This window comes from Corvus brachyrhynchos, unplaced genomic scaffold (genome assembly GCF_000691975.1).
Source record: "Corvus brachyrhynchos isolate BGI_N302 unplaced genomic scaffold, ASM69197v1 scaffold167, whole genome shotgun sequence".
Taxonomy (NCBI): domain Eukaryota; kingdom Metazoa; phylum Chordata; class Aves; order Passeriformes; family Corvidae; genus Corvus; species Corvus brachyrhynchos.
The window spans coordinates 3,222,649-3,240,997 of record NW_008239547.1 but is presented as its reverse complement, the minus strand read 5'-3'; the positions used below and the strand labels follow the sequence as shown (position 1 = coordinate 3,240,997).

At 41.1% G+C, this 18,349-nt stretch overlaps 1 protein-coding gene across 3 annotated transcripts in view; it reads right to left on the bottom strand.

Moving 5' to 3' along the window:
- The window catches only part of PDSS1 (prenyl (decaprenyl) diphosphate synthase, subunit 1), a 23,087-nt gene extending 4,770 nt beyond the window's left edge, over positions 1-18,317 (bottom strand). Inside the window, exons 1-9 of one of the 3 annotated variants that reach the window (XM_017741419.1) lie at positions 17,777-18,306; positions 16,782-16,846; positions 15,807-15,930; positions 15,296-15,426; positions 8,493-8,634; positions 6,787-6,898; positions 6,589-6,698; positions 308-388; positions 15-128 (exon numbers count right to left, since the gene is read on the bottom strand). In XM_017741419.1, coding sequence (XP_017596908.1) covers positions 15-128; positions 308-388; positions 6,589-6,698; positions 6,787-6,898; positions 8,493-8,634; positions 15,296-15,426; positions 15,807-15,930; positions 16,782-16,846 — 879 coding nt within the window. In that variant the 5' untranslated portion in view covers positions 17,777-18,306. Of the gene's footprint in view, positions 1-2; positions 129-307; positions 389-6,588; positions 6,699-6,786; positions 6,899-8,492; positions 8,635-15,295; positions 15,427-15,806; positions 15,931-16,781 lie in introns of all 3 variants that reach the window. The other 2 variants (XM_017741420.1, XM_008639244.2) reach the window with 2 other exon arrangements.
- Positions 18,318-18,349: the final 32 nt, after the last annotated feature.

Sequence of the window (18,349 nt, the reverse complement as noted above, 5' to 3'; positions counted from 1 at the left end):
TCCTGCTGACTTACCTGTCGACAAGCAAACAAGACAGGGCCTGTGGCTAATCCAAGCTTGATATCTGCTGCTGTTGGTTTCCCCAGATGGTCGGCACATGATGTAAAATCCAGCACGTCATCTATCAGCTGGAAAAAAATGAACATACAGATTGTTTAAAATTTCTTTTTTAAAAATTATAGCTAAATACAGAATAATCCTTGTTAAAGACAAGATTTGTAGGAAGGATTAAGGCAGCCAACTGATTTCTAAGGCACTTTGAAGAAGTTTAGATTTTAGATTCCATTTCGTTCAACAAAAACACTACCTGAAAAGCTATGCCAACGTTTTTTCCGTACTGGTATGCAATCTCATGAACTTTGGGGTCAGGGCAGCCTAGAATTGAAACCTGAAAAGACAAAAAAACCAAGTAAATAGAAGGCTTTGGTTAGCATCCACTTTTAGCCCCTGAACATAGGTGTGACACAGCCAGCACAGGCAGGAGGGATCTGGGAAAGGCAAAAAGCCTGACTTGCGCACATTCTGGCTTATCTTTGTTCATGGAGACACACAACTAGCCAAGCTTACCAGAAAACAAGGCTGAACAGCAGTGCAGTATTGAAACTACATTCAAGTCTGCAAAGAGATTAGCTTCGTTAAATATTTATCAGGCTTAGAAATTATAATGCAAGAATAAAGAGAGAAGAAATGTGCACTTCAAATGCAGCACAGTTGTCATATACAGTCCAGTGATGGGTTAATTAAGCTAATTACATACATAAATCAGCCAGGGGATAACTGGAGGTCAGACAACAGATAATGGACATTACATGTCTCATAAAAGATCACAAAACTGGATGTGTTGAACCCAGTACAGGGGGGGCAGTTGAGATAAGGAAGATTATTTTTAAGGTGATGTTAACTGTATCTGACTTGCTCAGGAAGATAAGTTGATTAGCTTGCAGGCAAAGGTACTGAGGGACAACTAGTGGCAAAGAAAAGACAGCAAATGGAGAAAGCACATCAAGCTGACAAAGGTGTCACTAAACTGAGACAAAATATTTTACTTGAATGTACAATCAACTACTCAATAGACTGAAATCTTGCTGAATAAACTCCATAAAACTAAAATACAGGACAATAACTAAGGTTTGAGAATTAATATCTTGCCTCAAAGTAAGGGCATTTATGCTTTTGCATTTATGTACTGATTATACATTTTGCAAAATGAGGTTGGTTAAATTTAAGTACTCAGATTTATTTCAACCTTCAATAAACCAATTACTAATGGGACAAAAATCCACCCTGGTTTATTGCAGGCATTACAAATCTGCTGTGACTAACACAACGAGTGAAGAGACATTTTACTTAAGACTAAAAATCTATGCTAGGAAAACCACACAATAGAAAAATACATGTGTGTGTGTGTGTCTCTCTCTCTCTATATATCTATCTAAATTCCTCTTTAAGACTATGTAAGGTAGGATCATCAAAAAAAACTCCAACCCCAAAACCAAGCACAAATTAAAAGTGAGTCCAGTAGTAGCTTTGAAGGTGAACGTGAAGATGGACATGAGAAACAACATTATATCCTAATAAATGTGATGCAACTTGCACAAAATGAGACATTATTTCATACATCAGTGCACTTCACATCTGAGCATCAGAACACTTCCCAGTCATAACCTGCATCTGTGGATAATAACTAAACCCTGGAGGAATCTGGATGACTGAGGACTTAACAGCATCATACGTTCCAGACTTTGATTTAAAAGAGGAGGACACTGTAGCACGAAAATAATGCTATCTCTAATAATCATATAAAATCCTGAAGGCTATTAAACAGTTTGAACTGCTAATATGAGATATTTAAATAGATTTTGCCAGGGACTATCAAAGTAGAACATTTTGCCCTTTTATCCTCCTTTTGATGCTTGCCTCTTAAATAGCAGTATTTGCCTGAAGACCTAACATCCACTGCTGTACGATGCAAACTTTTGGTTGCTTCTGTAATATAAATCACATAGTATCAGCATGGCAGGGGGACTGCATCTACCCTGTTTCAATGAAATCCTTACCTACTGCCACATTCCATTCCATGTGGAGGATTAAAATATGGAATTCAGTCACAAAACCTCAGTTAATGGCAAAGGGTCAGAGTGGCAGAGCTGGCAGAGGGTGAGAGGAAGTGCCAGGTAAACAGCTTCCTCATTCAATCTGAAGTATCATTTCTTGTTCATAGACAAGTAAAATACCAAAAAAAAATTTAAAATGCAGGAGATTTGATTTGCCAGTCATCCTCAAGTGAGCAACCCTCTGACCACGACCACATCATAAACCTGCAATGACTGGGTTGTATCTACCAGGCAGTTCCTCCAGGATGCGATTTTCTCAAACTGCTCTTGCAGATTGTTGCCCCCAGCTGGACACTGGCCAGGCTGCAGCCAGGCAGCCTGTCACTCCCACATGGAGCTTAACTGGAGCTGTACTGGGATAACGTCCTGGGATAACAGCAAATACAAATCAGGATAACGAAGTCAATGCAATGACATGTGTTTAAATGATAAAGCTCCCCCTTTAAAAACATCCTACAGCTCCCCAAACAGGTATGACTGGTTGATGACGAATTCAAGCCTGTCCTCCACTAAATCATGATGAAAAATCCTTCCTAATACCAAGTGAACAAATTCTTTAGAAAGGTTCTTTGAATTCAACAAAACAAGATAATTTGCTTGGTGTTATTTCAAACACACCTTTTGCAATAAAAAGTTGTTTCTGTTATATGAGAGACTATAAACCAATTTTGCCTTTTTACTGAATTTCACATCCATAAAATGCATCATCAGCTCTGGGTAGATACATCCTGCTCTGATATTTAATATGTGACAATATGGCAGCTGGAGTTGAAAGCACTTGCACATCTCTACCAGTAGTCTGTAGGTCAGAGAGGAAAACCTGCTGCTGGGCCAGAACATGCTTAAATAAACACTACAAGTGATGTTTGTTCTTGCACTCCTAGATTTGTGGACTCCATGGAAAGGAACAGGCTCTAAAATCTTCCCCCTTACCAGTCTTTCTCCTCTCCAGAAGCAGTCAGATTCCTGCCTTCTCATTCCTGGCTCATCCACCACCGTTTTTCTAGACTGGAGCAGTGTTCCTCTTTCCAGGAGGATCACTGAATAGTTTAGGTTGGAAGGAAACTCTGAGAGTCATCTCTGCTCCAAGGAGTGTTTCCTTCACAGTTAGATCAGGTTTCTCAAAGCTGTGTCCAGTTGGTTTCTGAGCATCTCCAAGGAAGAAAAATCCCACTCTGAGCTTGTGCCCTGTGGTCTCACAGCCACTGCCCTGGCAGTGCTGCTGCAATGCCAGCAATGCACCCTCCTCGTGCTCATCCTTCACTGCTGCAGGGAATGCTGTTGACTCCCTCCGGGCTCCTCAAACCTTCCTGGGAACTACTCTTGAGGAGGGGGTGATGGAGGCACAAGCTTCCTTCTAATACAGAAACCACGAATCTCTAGTGCACCTTTACATCTACCTCAAAGTAAGCATGATTTAATCCCTCACTGAAAGTATACTGTGCAAAATATAAACAGCTGTACGAGGCTCTGGAACTCACATTACAGCAGGGTTTAAAAAGAACAGAAAAACTGCCCAAGTTATTTTGCTATCTCCAGCTGGCCTGATGACTAAACAGAAATTCCACTTCAGCTTTATTGTTTCTGAATTCTTGAACTGAAGTCACCTCATGTTTCTCTGAATAATGCCTTGCAGTAACTAAGGCTTCAATGACTCTGGGACATCTGCCACTGTTTCCTTTTACTTCGATTGAAACTTTGGTAACACTCCCCCATGCAGAACTATTGTAGAAATAGACCAGAGACTGGGATGGCTCTTAACATCTTGAACAGACTGTTCTGTCCCCAAGTCCTAACTTAAAGGATTTTGATTTAAATGCAGTAATGCTTTGATGGTACAGAATCTATTACAGTGTATGTCTTGTTTAGACGTTTTTCCAGGAATACTCTACTCTTCCATCTCTAAAGCATAGCACTGTGGAATTCTAAGGTGCCACCTGTCTGACATCTTCTTTCCAGTTAATACTTAAACTTTATTTAACCACAGCAACAAATAGTTTTTTCCCTATCATTAACAGGAACTGAACTGCTTTGAAAACCCATAATCTCTCCTTACTTTTGTCCCTGGAAACAAGATATGAATACTCTTGATTCCCTAACTGAATTTCCTTTGGAGCTAGAACTGACGATCCTGCTGTCCTGGGCTGTGAAGCCGCTTTACCCCTTGCCCGTCCGCTCCAAGCCCGAGGACGCTGCGCCTTCAGGACGGGCCCGGGGGGCGAGGCCGGAGCCCCGAGCGGGCCTTGCACGGCTCGGAAGCGGCTCGGGGGCTCGGGAGGGAGCGCGCCGGGGGCGCTGCGCTGTGCTTTTGGTTTCTGTTGTGTTCCGGCTAGCTGGAAAAAGGTTCTGTTGCTTTGTCTTGTTCTTTTTCCCTTTCCTTCCCCTCACCTCACTGCCTCCCTTCCCTCCTCGCTGGTCCGGGGGGCCCGCGGGGTGGCCCCGGCTGGTCCGAGCCCGGGTGTCTGTTCCCTCTCCGGGAATTTGTTTATTTTGAGGGGTTTTTTTCCCCTGTTCTACCCTGTTTTGTTTGGTGTTAATAAACAGTTTTGTTTTTTCCACTTTCACTTGCTGTGACCCACTTGTCTTACTGGTGGAGGAAAAGGGGAGGCCCTTTCCCCTTCGGAGGAGACACTCATTCCGGAGTGTTTCCTCCTGAAGTTTTGTCTCCAAAACCAAGACACCTGCCTATCATTTTTGCTACAGAAAACAGAACTCCCTTCTGATTCCATTTCCTCAGTAGCCAAAGCCATCTAAACAAAAAGATCTCAACACCCACATGCACAAAAACCCCCCCAAATCCCAAACAAACAACAAAAAAATCCCTTTTAACTGCTATCGATAGAGCTCTCCTAGTCCATGCAGAAAGAACCTGAGGGAAACATACATATTCAACTCATTAGTACTGGGTGCAGCAAGTAAGGATTTGCCATGAAGACAGACCTTCTCTCTCAGTCTTCCTTTCTAACACAAATTTTACAGCATATAAAATTCCAGCAATTCAGCAATGGAACAACTCAAACCAGCCACTAGAAAAAAAGCAGCCAAACATCCCCTTCACCAGCCTCAATCCTGAGGGAAGTGCTTAAATCCTTAACTCTTGCAAGTCGCAAAAAGGAAAAATCTTAAATTAACACATTTGTAAGGAGAATCCACGCAGTGAGAAGGTGATTTCTTCTACCTTCAAAGATTCTTTTAGGCAGACTGTCAAAATGAATATAAAAACGTGTGTATGTTTTTTTGGGGTAGCAGAATTACTAGTCCAAGTGCCTACTGATACAAAAGAACATTTGCAAAAGAAAATTGTCAGGGTCAGACTGCCATTAATATGAGCAATCCAGAAGACTTCATTTCTTTCCTCCAACTAGAATGAAACATATTTTCCCTCCCCCAAAATCTGTGTCTCATTGTATGTGATCCTTTTGATATAAGCAATTTTCAACTGCTGCTGCACAAGCATACCAGTTCTCTGAGAACAAAGGAAGATGATTAACATTAGCACAGATTTTTAGTCTAATTCTCTTAGAACTCTGTCTTGCTATAGAATCCACCAGCTATACTGCCTTTCACTAAAAAGAATAACCAAAACTCTCTTTTGGGGAGATTTTAGGGAGAAAACCCTTTTTTTGAGATTATTACCCACCTCCATTTTCTGCACTAAAACTGAACATCTATTTTTGAGTAAGAACATCCTCTTGAATTGGATCTTTTTGTAATCAAGTAACAGAACCGAGTGACAAGGTTGGATAAAGCAACTGTCATCAAAACCCCCAAACAAATCAAGAAGTACATGCTTCTCGTTTTTTACAATGTGATGTAGAGATACCAGGAAAATGTTTTCACCCAGAGGGTGGCTGGGCACTGGAAAAGGCTCCCCAGGGAAGTGGTCACAGCACTAAACCTGACACAGTTCAGGAAGTGTTTGGACAATACTCTCAGGTACATGGTGTGACTCTTGGGGTGTCCTGTGCAGGGCCAGGAGTTGAACTTGATGATCCTGATGGGCCCCTTCCAACTCAGCATACTCTCTCATTCTGTGAATTGTTTCCTCCCACTGTTACCATTTAAGGTCTCCCTCAACACTAATGAGTAGAGCCAGATGTCAAAGATGATTTAAAATCAAACTATAGGCTCAAAAATTATCAACTGAGATTAAAACCACTGTCTCAAAGTTGCAGAATTTCATAAATTAAAGACTGTTACTGTTTTGATTATTTGAACCTTATTTTGATTCAAGTAAGAATAACAATAAATCTGTGTACAAATAAAAAACGCAAAGAAAAAGTGAAAACCAATATTGGAGGCTACTCAGCTGAACTGTGATATAATTCACAATGTCAAATCCATTCACATTCTGGCAGAATACCATTTCAAGGGTTTGCTTTGGAGGGTCTCCAGAGCAAACAGCAATACTAGGAGTTCAGCTGTGAAGCTTACAGTATGGTATGCTAACTTCAGAAGAGACAGACGTACATACTGCTTTACAACTGTTTGCTATCAGGCTCGCTGTCTTCTTAAAAGTCTTCTCGAGGTAGTGAGCAAATCTCTCATTCTCGTTTTCCTTGGAACCCAGCTGGAGGAATTCACCTAAAAAGTTGCACAGATGGGAGGTTTTATTTGTGGGTTTACTGCTTAGGCAAACAAATTGGAAGATAAAAATAGGAAAAGATCTTACCACGCACCAGATCTTCAATCACCTGAGTTAGAACAGAGATGATAGTAGTATTTCCAATTCGTGCTAAAGCTACAGAAGCAGCTGAGAGGATGAAGTCACCAGCTAGAACAGCCTAAGAACAACAACAAAAAGTTGATCCCTTAAGTCTTTTCCTGTGTTACTACAGACAGTACAATTTCCTTTACTTGTCAGATCTACTCACATCACGTAACTTTCCTAAATAAAGCACAAATATCTCATTTTAAGAGAGAAAAAACACATAAGCAAATATTGAAATCTGAGTTAGTTTTGAATCCCTATCTTATAGTGCTGTTTATATTTTTCTGTATAAGCACTGTCCTCCCTGTATGCAGTACCTGAACATGTGTTTGCCTATGAAGCTTTTTTGAACATTATTTCTCTATTTGTCCATTCTATTGTGGCTGTTACACCATGTGAACTCTGAATTGCCCTAAGTTCCTTCCTTGCATTTTCTAGTGAAGACCTTTCTTGTAATGCTCGATGAAGAAACACCACTTTCAAAAAAAATTCCCACTGGTAAGTGTTCAGGAAGAGGTACAAGTTGAAAGTATTTCAACAGCACTGCAGAGAACGGCATAGGGAATGTAAAATCAATAATAATCACAGAATGGGTCAGGTTGGAAGGGGCCACAGTGGTCATCTGGTCCAACCTTCCTGCTCAAGCAGGGTCATCCTAGAACACAGTCTTTTCCTGTGTTACTACAGACAGTACAATTTCCTTTACTTGTCAGATCTACTCACATCACGTAACTTTCCTAAATAAAGCACAAATATCTCATTTTAAGAGAGAAAAAACACATAAGCAAATATTGAAATCTGAGTTAGTTTTGAATCCCTATCTTATAGTGCTGTTTATATTTTTCTGTATAAGCACTGTCCTCCCTGTATGCAGTACCTGAACATGTGTTTGCCTATGAAGCTTTTTTGAACATTATTTCTCTATTTGTCCATTCTATTGTGGCTGTTACACCATGTGAACTCTGAATTGCCCTAAGTTCCTTCCTTGCATTTTCTAGTGAAGACCTTTCTTGTAATGCTCTATGAAGAAACACCACTTTAAAAAAAAATTCCCACTGGTAAGTGTTCAGGAAGAGGTACAAGTTGAAAGTATTTCAACAGCACTGCAGAGAACGGCATAGGGAATGTAAAATCAATAATAATCACAGAATGGGTCAGGTTGGAAGGGGCCACAGTGGTCATCTGGTCCAACCTTCCTGCTCAAGCAGGGTCATCCTAGAACACATGGCACAGGATTGTGTCCAGGTGGTTCTTGAATTTCTCCAGTGAGGGAGACTCCAAAGCCTCTCCGGGCAATCTGTTTGTATTCGGAACTTTCTGTCCATCAGTTTCTGTCCACAGCCTCTTGTCCTATTACTTGACACCAGTGAGAAGAGCCTGGATCCATCTTCTTAACACTGTTTTCAGATACTTCTGATGAGAGCCCCTCTCAGTTGTCTCTTCTCGAGGCTGAACAGGCCCAACACTTACACACTTTAATCATTCATTATCTAATGCTTCCAACAGTTCAGAAAAGGAAAGCACATTTGTCTCACCCACAAACTGTGCACACCTCTTCATATGTTTTCTCACATATCCCAAGACCTAAGGATAGTAACGTTACAAACCTCTAGGTATTTGTGCTCTTCTGAAGCTCAAAGGCAAGTCTTAAACATTAGCGAACTCACTTTCCTCTCTCCCCAGATTTGATTAAGTGTCCTTTTTCCTCTGCGAAAATCTGCATCATCAATAACATCATCATGAACTAGACTGGCTGTATGGATCATCTCAGCAATTATGGCCACAGAGCGCTGGCTTGCTTGCACCTCCCTAAAATAAAAAACAAGAACTGTCAAATAATTAAATCAATTATATACACTGCAACACACTAAAAAATCTCTATTAAAAACCAAACAAAAAATGTTTCTCTGAAATAAGCTGTCACAGCTTTTTCATGGTCTGACCCCCTTCTTTCAAACCTGGAATTAGGAAGACAAGAGAAAATAAGATCACATTAGTACAGTAAGTGGAGAGGAGTGTTTCCATCCTTATTAGGCCTGTTTCTGCACTGCTGCATTAACAGTACTGTAAAACTCCTGCATTAGTGACTTTAATCCCTCTAAATCCAGACTGCAGTAAATAGTACAGCATCAAGGATGCTTGGCTCCAAGACTAAGATCTGGAAAACAGCAGAGAAAAGAATGCCAGGTAGCTTTGTAGATGAGTTTTAAGTTTTCCTTATCTCTGTGTTGCTCTACCTATAAATGTGGCATCACAAACTCTCTAAGGCTGGATAACTCTACTAACCAGCAAGCTGGAGAGATGAGAAGACACAGAAACCTGTATTCTACCTTTGAAAGACATTAACTTACAGATCTTATCCTTTATGTTATCTGATTACCTTAAAACCTCAGAGGTTCTTCAGAAGCCTGAGGAATTAACTAGAATTCTACTACAGCCACTTTAGGACTGTAAACACCAACTACCTAACACTTACTGGAACTCAGTCTTTGGGAAGATCTATCACGGATGATTCAACTCTCAGTAGTTCACACCTACTTTATTTTTTAAACTAGGTGAAAAGAAGGTAATGGAAGAACACTGAAGCAATTATCTAGAGAACAAGACTGGCAAAAAGCACATAAAAGAGCCAAGCTAGCTCACACCATCTCCCTTAGTATCCAGCTGCCACTGTCTTCTTCCAGTATTCATCTTTTTCTGTTTTCAACATGGGTTACATGCAGGATCCCAGAAATGGCTATCCCAGTCAGCCTTGCCTCACAGGTGTAACAAAACCACATTTAAAACAGCCCCCACACAAACCAGTAACACAAAAAACCCAAAACCCACAACCAAAGAAAAAAACTACTTCTGATATATAGATACCATACTTCTGGTATACAGACAACAGAGAAAATTACAGTACTTTCCAGCAGAACAGAAAAAGAACTGAAAGAGAAGATAATTTGAGCTCAGCTGAAGGGAATTTAAAGCCTTCCTGCACTGCCTATGTCCATAAAATTGTAGTGATTAATCACAAAATGAAAGAACATCTTGCGGTCTGCTGACATAACACTGCGTTCTGACACCTACCTCTATACACAATTCTGCACTGCTGTCAGTGGGAGTTGTACATCCTGAACAATAGCAGGATGAATGGCTACCTCACAGGCTGTGAAAATATGGCTTTTACACAACAGAAAATAAGAGCTGGAAACCTCCATGGTTGTTTGAAGGTAAGTCTTAATGTGGACTAGTGATTCAATCCAGTGCTAGTTCAGTGTAAATAGTTTTCCAAAATAAACTACTCTTACTAAGCAGGGAAAAACTTACCTTCAAAAAACTGAAAAGGTCTCCAGCCTCTTTCATGCAGTGTTCTCCTTTTGGGGTTTCCCTTTTTCAATAATTATGTCAGCAGACTGCATTTCCTGCTGGGAAGCAGCAGTAAATGGCAACACTCACTGACACACTGAAATATTTCAGTAGTATGAAGACAGCACAAAACCAGTTATTTCAAAAGCAGGTTCTGAAAAGTTCTGCATTATCGTGTATTTCATCTCTGACAATGACTAAAAATGGCATAGGAATGCTCATGGTTTATGTGTCTGGTTTCCAGAATATTGTATCAAATATGACAATTTAATCTGAAGGGGTTTTAAAACTACTATTTCCACAAAGTCTCAAGCAAGGTTCTTCCCACTGCAGGCAAAAAAAGATCTGTAATAGTTTCCTACATGCATCTTGTGAGACTAATTCTAAATCAGGGCATGCCTATTTTAGGGGGAAACACACAAACTCCAGGATCCTTCTCATTCCCTGCCATTTTTCATTCAGCCTCTCCTGCAAAACAAAAGCAAAAAGTGGCAGTAACTCAAGTCATTAGATAATAGGGTCCCTGCAAATCCAGTAAGTGGAAAGATGCCATTTTTAGGTCATTCTCAAAGTAAAGACACCCCAAGATGATGTATATTTACACAGGTATTTCATGCCACTGATCGTGTTCTGTTTTTCAATAGGACCCCCTGCTTGATACAGTGATAAGGTTTTATAGATCTACTGTACCCTGAGATGTTTTCCATTACAGAACTTGTTTCATGAACACTGAACAAACCAAGGCTGACCATACCGGTTAAAAAACCCTAAATATCACCCTCCAAATATCCCCGTCCAAAACCAAACAAAAAACAACCAACCACAACTACCTGACAATGGTCAGGGGGGAACTCAAAACCACACAAACCAGGATTTACACTCTCCAGCAAAGAGCATGGAGCAATGTGTTTGCCAGTAAGCAAATACTGCCAGTTTAAGGAGAGGAAATGAGCATAAGAACTTGCAAAATTTTTGTGCTACAGCCACATTCTTCCAAGCATCTTTCTCCTGTTAAGGCCCTGTGGTTGAAAGAAGCAACCATCTCAGAGAGTCTGAGACACAGAAGGGCACTGCAAACTAGGGGAAGCACAGAGAATGCATGTGTTAACATGGGAGAAAACTGCAGAGCAGCTGACACCACGGGCTTCTGACAACAACGGTTTGGAGGAGTGAAACAAAAGGGAACTAAGGTTGCTGGCAGGTCCTGTCTTTAGGAAATATTCTATCGAGTTTAGCCAGGTCATTTTATTTGTTTCTCACACTATTCCGATAAATTTCTTTCCTTTCCCCTGCCCCCAAACCTTTTGTGTTCATTATTTTCTCTACTGTCTCTGTACTTCTGAGGTCCTCTCTTATTTGTCTCTCTCGTTTTGGTTGCAGAAAAATAAAAACTCTTATTTGCAAACACCTTTGGAGAATAGAGAAACACTAGGTCCTGTCAGGCTAAGTGATAATTCTGTGAAATTCTGCACACAGGTATGTGAAGAAGTGCCACTGGATGTGTGAAATTGAGGGTTCACATGACCTCAGCTTAAACTACTTACAACAATTCCTACTCTCACACAAAGCAAAGTTGCTATCAATAAGCAAAAAGCCACTGCCCAAGGGACTTAAAGACTCAGGGTAGGACTTCTGACACTTAGAACTTCAAGAGAAAAGAAACAACAGGCTTCAGTCACTTACCTTTTTGGTAATAGTTCAGGTAAGTCTTTATACAACTGTCATTTTCCTTATAATGACCACAATAAAGTGACCTCACTCTAGAAAAACAGTTAACCTGCTAAGGGTATAGTAAATACCTCACCTAAACATAAATGATGTCACCTAACCTGCATGCAGAGCCACCTGGGCATTCTCTTGAGAAATCTCAGCTATGCTGGTGGGACTCTGTGAAGAGAAAGGTTTCTCTGGATTGCCTCATAAAATCAGGACCTGTAGCCTTCCTAAGCTGAGTCCTGTTATTTTAACAGCCAAATAAGGAAAAGTATTACCTTTTATACAAAAATTGCACAAAAGAAGAAAAGAAAATGAAAGAGCAGGCTAAAGTATGCTGGGTCCAGCAAGTTATATTATAGCTGAGAATGGCAGCAGATGAAACAGAAACTGAACAACAGCAATACAAACCCCAGAGGCAAAATTTTAAAAAAATGCTAGGGATGAACAGCACAGGATATTGGCTCACCCTACAAGTCTACAGACTCTGGTCTTCAATTACATGTGTGGAAGCCAAAGCCCCAACAAAGGAAAACAAGCCTGGGAGAAGAATCAGTATTAACTGAGCAAAAGAATGATAAAATGCTTCAAGGGAAATGACAACTTGAAAGTGGAAAAACATCTTAAAAAAACATTGGGAGAAGCAGAATGGAAGGCAAGTATTTTTCCCCTCAGGTTTGTAGAAGAGCAGCAGAGTTAAAAATATGCAGTATTACTTCTCTACATAGACAATTTTCCTCACAAACATAAAAAAGTTGGCAGAACTATTTGCCACCTGGAGACAATGTTGCTTTAAGAAAGAACAATAATGAATCAATCACAATATCAATGTAAACTAAAGTCCATGTATACAGAGAGCAGGCCTAAGACAGTCTGCTTCAAGAAGCTTAAAAGCTAAAGAGGAGAAAATGCCCATAAAATTTTATCAGCTCACAGGAACTGGGTATCCACAGTACAAATGTAAATTCCTTTGGCATGGCCTTGCCAACCTTCAGAAAACATTGGTCACCATGCACCAACCAACAAGCAGTACAGTGAAGACTTGTATCAACATATGGGATATTTAATTGCAATCACAGGCTTGGAGAAATTGGCACAGGGCAGAGGAGAGGAAGGTAAATACCCTGAGATTTCATTCCATTCCTTTGCTGAAACATTTCTGTCCTTGCCACTCAGAATTTCATTCTAAAAGCAACATGACAAAGGCAGTGACTCAGCCTGGTTTGTACAAGGAACATTCAGATTATTGAGGAGGCCTTTAAACACTGAACATATTTTGGAGGTGCTGATTAGAACTGCAACAGATGTACAAACACTGCCAAATGACACGGGCATCTAGAAATCAGAGGACTTATGCCGAGAGTTGGCTACTGCAAAGCAAACACTTGCCCCAGGCGTATGTGGCACCTTCTTACTGGCATAGGGCAGGTCTCAAAACTGGTCCTAACCATTTTGAGACAGCGCAACACGTGGACAAGAATATGTCCATGAGCGCATACATATGTCAAAAGACAGCAAATATGCTTTGAGCATAAAGGCAAAACCAGTCTTTCTACTGCTACCTCCTTGATTCACTGTTCAACTCCCACACTGTATGACATCAGTTCCACCCTTCTCAGTACTGCACACATGATTTTGTTCATAAGCTTCTCATGCTACACACTAGAATGAGATAAAACTATTTTTACCATTATTTTGAGTCGAAAGATGCTCCAAAAACTCACTGTCCCTGTTGTTAAAAGTCTCCTCCTAAATTTCCATCCTCTTAGCAACATAATGCTTTGTCTTAAATAGCTCTTTCACCCTGTTCCTGGTAAATTTGTAGACCACAAGTCTTCATTCTTTGTGATCATCTTTGCAATCCATGCCTGAAGCTAGCTGGACTTAACTGATTTTGAGCACAGGGAACAGACATGCCAGTGATTTCAGGAAGTGTGATATACACTCCTGTAGCTGAACTGGATGGTAGATGCATCCTAGGATATCTTTGAGGTTTTTCATAGAGAAGGTAGTTGCAAACCACACTGGGATTATGCCCTAATGGGACACCCATGACCCTACAATCTCAAGCAGAGATTTTTGGTTTACTATGCTTCCTTAGATTTCAGCATAGATGGCCGACCATCAAGAATGATTCTGCCACCAAAAATTGCCATCCTCATGCTCCTGTTCTTCATGTCAAGATCACTCATGAAAATATTAAGTCAGTGACAAAAGGCATCCCTGAGGATTTTCACAGTTGGTATTATTCCTTTTGCTATGTGTAAGTCAACGACAAGAAGCAGTCCTGAACTGACAAGAAAATCTGGCTGGAGCAAAGTTCATTAATCCTGGATAATTTTTTCCTAAAACAAGGGGAACTGGCACACACAGGACAGGATACTACCAGCTTGGGTTTGCTTTCTCCTTCAAAATTGTATTCACATAGGACGCAGTACAGGGAGAGGTGCCATCCACACAACAAAATACATGCCATGCTCTGAGGTAGTAATCAAGTCCAACAAGGCATTAAACTACTGCTACAGAAAAAAAATTATGCAAGAGCTCAGAGAAATCCCTTAAGACTGACAAATTAGTCTAGAAACACTTCTGGAAAGGGACCAAAGATTTTCTATTTGAAAACCTATATAAGGCAAGACTGGAAGCATAGCTGAAGGCAGAGAACAGTCCAGCCAACAACATCTTTCCTCAAAATGCAAACATAGCAGTTGACAGGAACGTGTGGAGTGAAGCGTTTGCAATGAGCCAGACTAAGGAGTGATAGAGAGTACAGGCAAGCATGATGCTGTGCTTACTTAAAACTGCTTTCAAAAGACAAGTAACTTGGAGATCATAAGGATTACACCAGATTCTTTAGCTTAGAATGTTATATTAAGGTGTAGAAACTTGCTACTAGAGGGTGAAAAAAACCTGTTTTCAAAGTCTCACAGCTTTGAATATAATCATACCACCTGTTTAATAGCTTTTCTGCATAATTACTAAAAAAATCTGTGAAGGTCCCTTCTCGCAGCAAAATTCTTACCTGTGACCAGTGTTTAATAGGAACAGGAGTGGTTACAAATGAAAAATACTTTTAATTAAGTTTATATAGTTTCAAAGAGTATTGAAGGTTCTAATAAAGCATTTATACAAGAAGCTAGAATTGACTAAAAGCCTTACAAGTATTGTAATTCGGCAACATTATTTATGCACCCCAGTTACAACCACAGTACAGTCCACAATTCAACACATGGAAATATCTAACAAAGCCAGCAGTTCCTTTTGCACTGTCAACTACAAAAATACAGCTTCAAGATGGAACTTACATTCAGGTTTTACTGAGGAGCACTTTACTTTCATAAAGTATTTTTCAGAAACACAAGAATGATAACTTTCAAGTGTGTGTATCTGAAAGTGACCAACTCACTTGGAATTATTATGGTGAATGTTGCAAGCCCGAGCCATTAGCACCACAATCATTGGTCGAAAGGCCTTTCCCTTCCCATCAAAGTAATAATCACACATTTCCTTAAGTTCTGCTGCAGAGACCAGCAATTCCTATAAAAAGCACAAGAGCATTTCAGCATGGAAGTCACAAAGTCAATCTGTTTAGTGCAAGTAAAACAGTATGCCTGTAGAAGGTTATTGCCTGCGTTCACTCCACCCAGTGTAAGCTGAAGTTGTTCTAAAAATTACTGTGAGTAATCTGAAATGTAAATGATGCATTCCGGCACTGCAAATCAGGAGCAAAAAACTGCATTTTGGTTCTATAAAATATGAGAAATTTACCTTCAGTTTAAGTTTCAGACAGTTGTTCATAAACATAAATAACATTCTTTCAATAAATATCCTCCAAATTGATGGTTGCTACTAAAAACAATCATCACAACATCCCAGAACCAAATCATCACCAATCCTCAGCCACCAAAATCCCCTACCTTTTTAATATCTTCATAGAGATTCTTCAAGTCTTTTCTACCAAGTTGAAAAGGGTCTTGGTATTTTTCATCACTAATTGTCTTACTGCAGCTGCACAAGTGGGATGTACTTGTATGATGAAACCTGGTGACAGTGATTTTGAGAGCAGTCTTGTTAGAAGTCAAGTTCCCCTGATTCCCCAAACAGAAACATCTGAAAGCATTTCTCCCCCTCTCCCCTCACACAAGATTTAACCAAAAGGCTAAAATACAGGAAGGCATCAAAACATTCTTTTCAGCCAGACAGTAAGGTGCAAGGACAGCAGAGCTATGTATTGATGATCATAGCCTTTGGGAGCTGGCAAAGCACATTAGGCAAATGAACACACACACTCTGCCCTTAAGAGATCACAGAAGTCTTCTGAGACACAGAACACTACATTGCTCTCAATGTATTCCTTTTGAATATGCTATGGATAGTACAGCCTACGTTTGGAGATAGAGCCTTCACTTCTGGAAACCCAAGTATTCTGTTACTTTCTTCCCTCTCTTGTAAACTCCTGAAAAAATATTCCTGACTTAGAATTGAAATTTTTCCCTTTGTACACCCAGCTACATAATAAATTAAATCAATGCTTCCAGGTAGCATGATGATAGGAAAGTTCATCAGGAAAGGGTGAAAACTCCACCTGGATGCATTAAGCTTAGGAGATTTGTTTGTTTGTTTCTTGAAGTTTCTTCTTCTTCTGGTGTTTCATTTTCCAAAGTGAACTGTATGTATTTTCTTGCAGCATTCTTGCTTTGCCCATTACTCTCCAAGACAGAGGACTGAGATTCAGACTCAGCACCACAGCAGCAGTCTACACAGAATTACCCAACTATGTACTGGAGTAAATAACCTTATTTTCAAAGTTTACAGCTCACAGGTGTGACTATGCAGTTCACCCAGTAACTATGTCTTTACCCACTACACAGCAATATAAATCTCCAACTTACCGCCAAAATATATTACATATTTTTGAAAACGAGAAAGTTGAACTTCTTTGGGTAAAGTGACACATCTGCACGAAATAAAATCAGGGATAGTTTATTAGAACTTTAAACTGACAGAAAACATTTGACTACAAAAAAATGTATCCATCACCATTGCTCTATTTCTCCATTTTAACAACCCAACAGCAAAGGGAGTCTCATAATCCCCTTCCATACCAAGTAAGACATGAGTGCCAATAGGCACATTGACCTGACTCTTCTGCTCTGGAGCATTGCACTTTCTCCCCTTGCAGGCCCAGCCCAGGAGGCTTATCAGTTAAATTACCAGAGCTGCTCCAATAAAACCTTGCTTTTCACTTGTGCAAGGTGCAATTTTCAAACATTCCCCTCCTGGCAGATAAATCTGGACTGCACCAGTCAAGACACAGAGAAAAGGACAAGAGCTGTTTCAATGAACCAGTACACTTGACAGAAAATCATGTCCTTGTTTCCCCCTGAAGCTGTTTCAATTCAGTTTGCTGTCTATAATTTATACCTGTCCATCTTCCCTGCTAGATGTCCAAAACCCAACTTCCAAACCTAGCAACCTCTCCAGTGATCTCTCCCTGCAGACAGAGCCCAAGAGCCTGGGGGAAGGCACGGTCTCAGGTACATGATTCCAGCAGATACAGGCTGAGAAAGGAAGTACAGCTTTTGCTCTGTTCCTGGGAGTGCTGCCAGGAAGTACCGAGCCCTGCCCAATGCTGGGCTGAGCCAACCTAAAATCACTGCAATCCACGTGTTCACCAAACTGCCTCTGGAAAAACTCACTCAGAAACGCTCAAGGAGACCTGTTCCTCGTGGCTCAGCGTCTCCTCGTACGTGAATCAAAGCCTCCCTCTCCTTGGACAGGGGGAGAGAAACAAAAGCACTGTAATTGCTCAAGGGCACTCTTCCATCCTCTGTGCTTACACAAGGCCATGCAAAGAGACAAAGGAAGGCGAGGAGCCCTAACTTACCACAGCTCTGCAACCCACTGCTGTCTGACTTCAGCGTCCGGCCCTACGGCTAAGACATTCCTAAGTGGCTCTCTCGGACCTCTCACCGCGTTCTGTTGCTAAAAATAGCTGATTTCTTCCTTCAGTGCAGCCACACACAGACTTCCTCCCTTACACTTCTGCTTAACCCTGTAGCAGCGGCTCCTGCAGGATGCTGGACACATCCGCCACAGCACTTTCCTGAGGCTCAGGACAGCCAGAGCAGCTCAGCGCGGGTCAGAACCGCAGCCTGCCCTCGTGAAAAAGCACCAAACCAAGGCGCTGAGAGAACTGCCCCATTACCACTCACACGCTAACACACACAAACGCCATCAAAATCTCACGCTGCTGAGAACCGCTTCCCCCGTTCCCACCTAGGGACGGCTCCGAGAAGCGCACACACTAACCACTGCTGGAAAACCCTTAAGCCGGAATTTAACCTTGCACCGAGCACGCTCCTGCCCCCAGAATGACCCCCCGGCAGGGAGCTGGCCCCAGGCCGTGGCACTTGCCGGGCGGGAGGCTGCGGAACGCCGAAGGAGCAGCGGCCCCGCG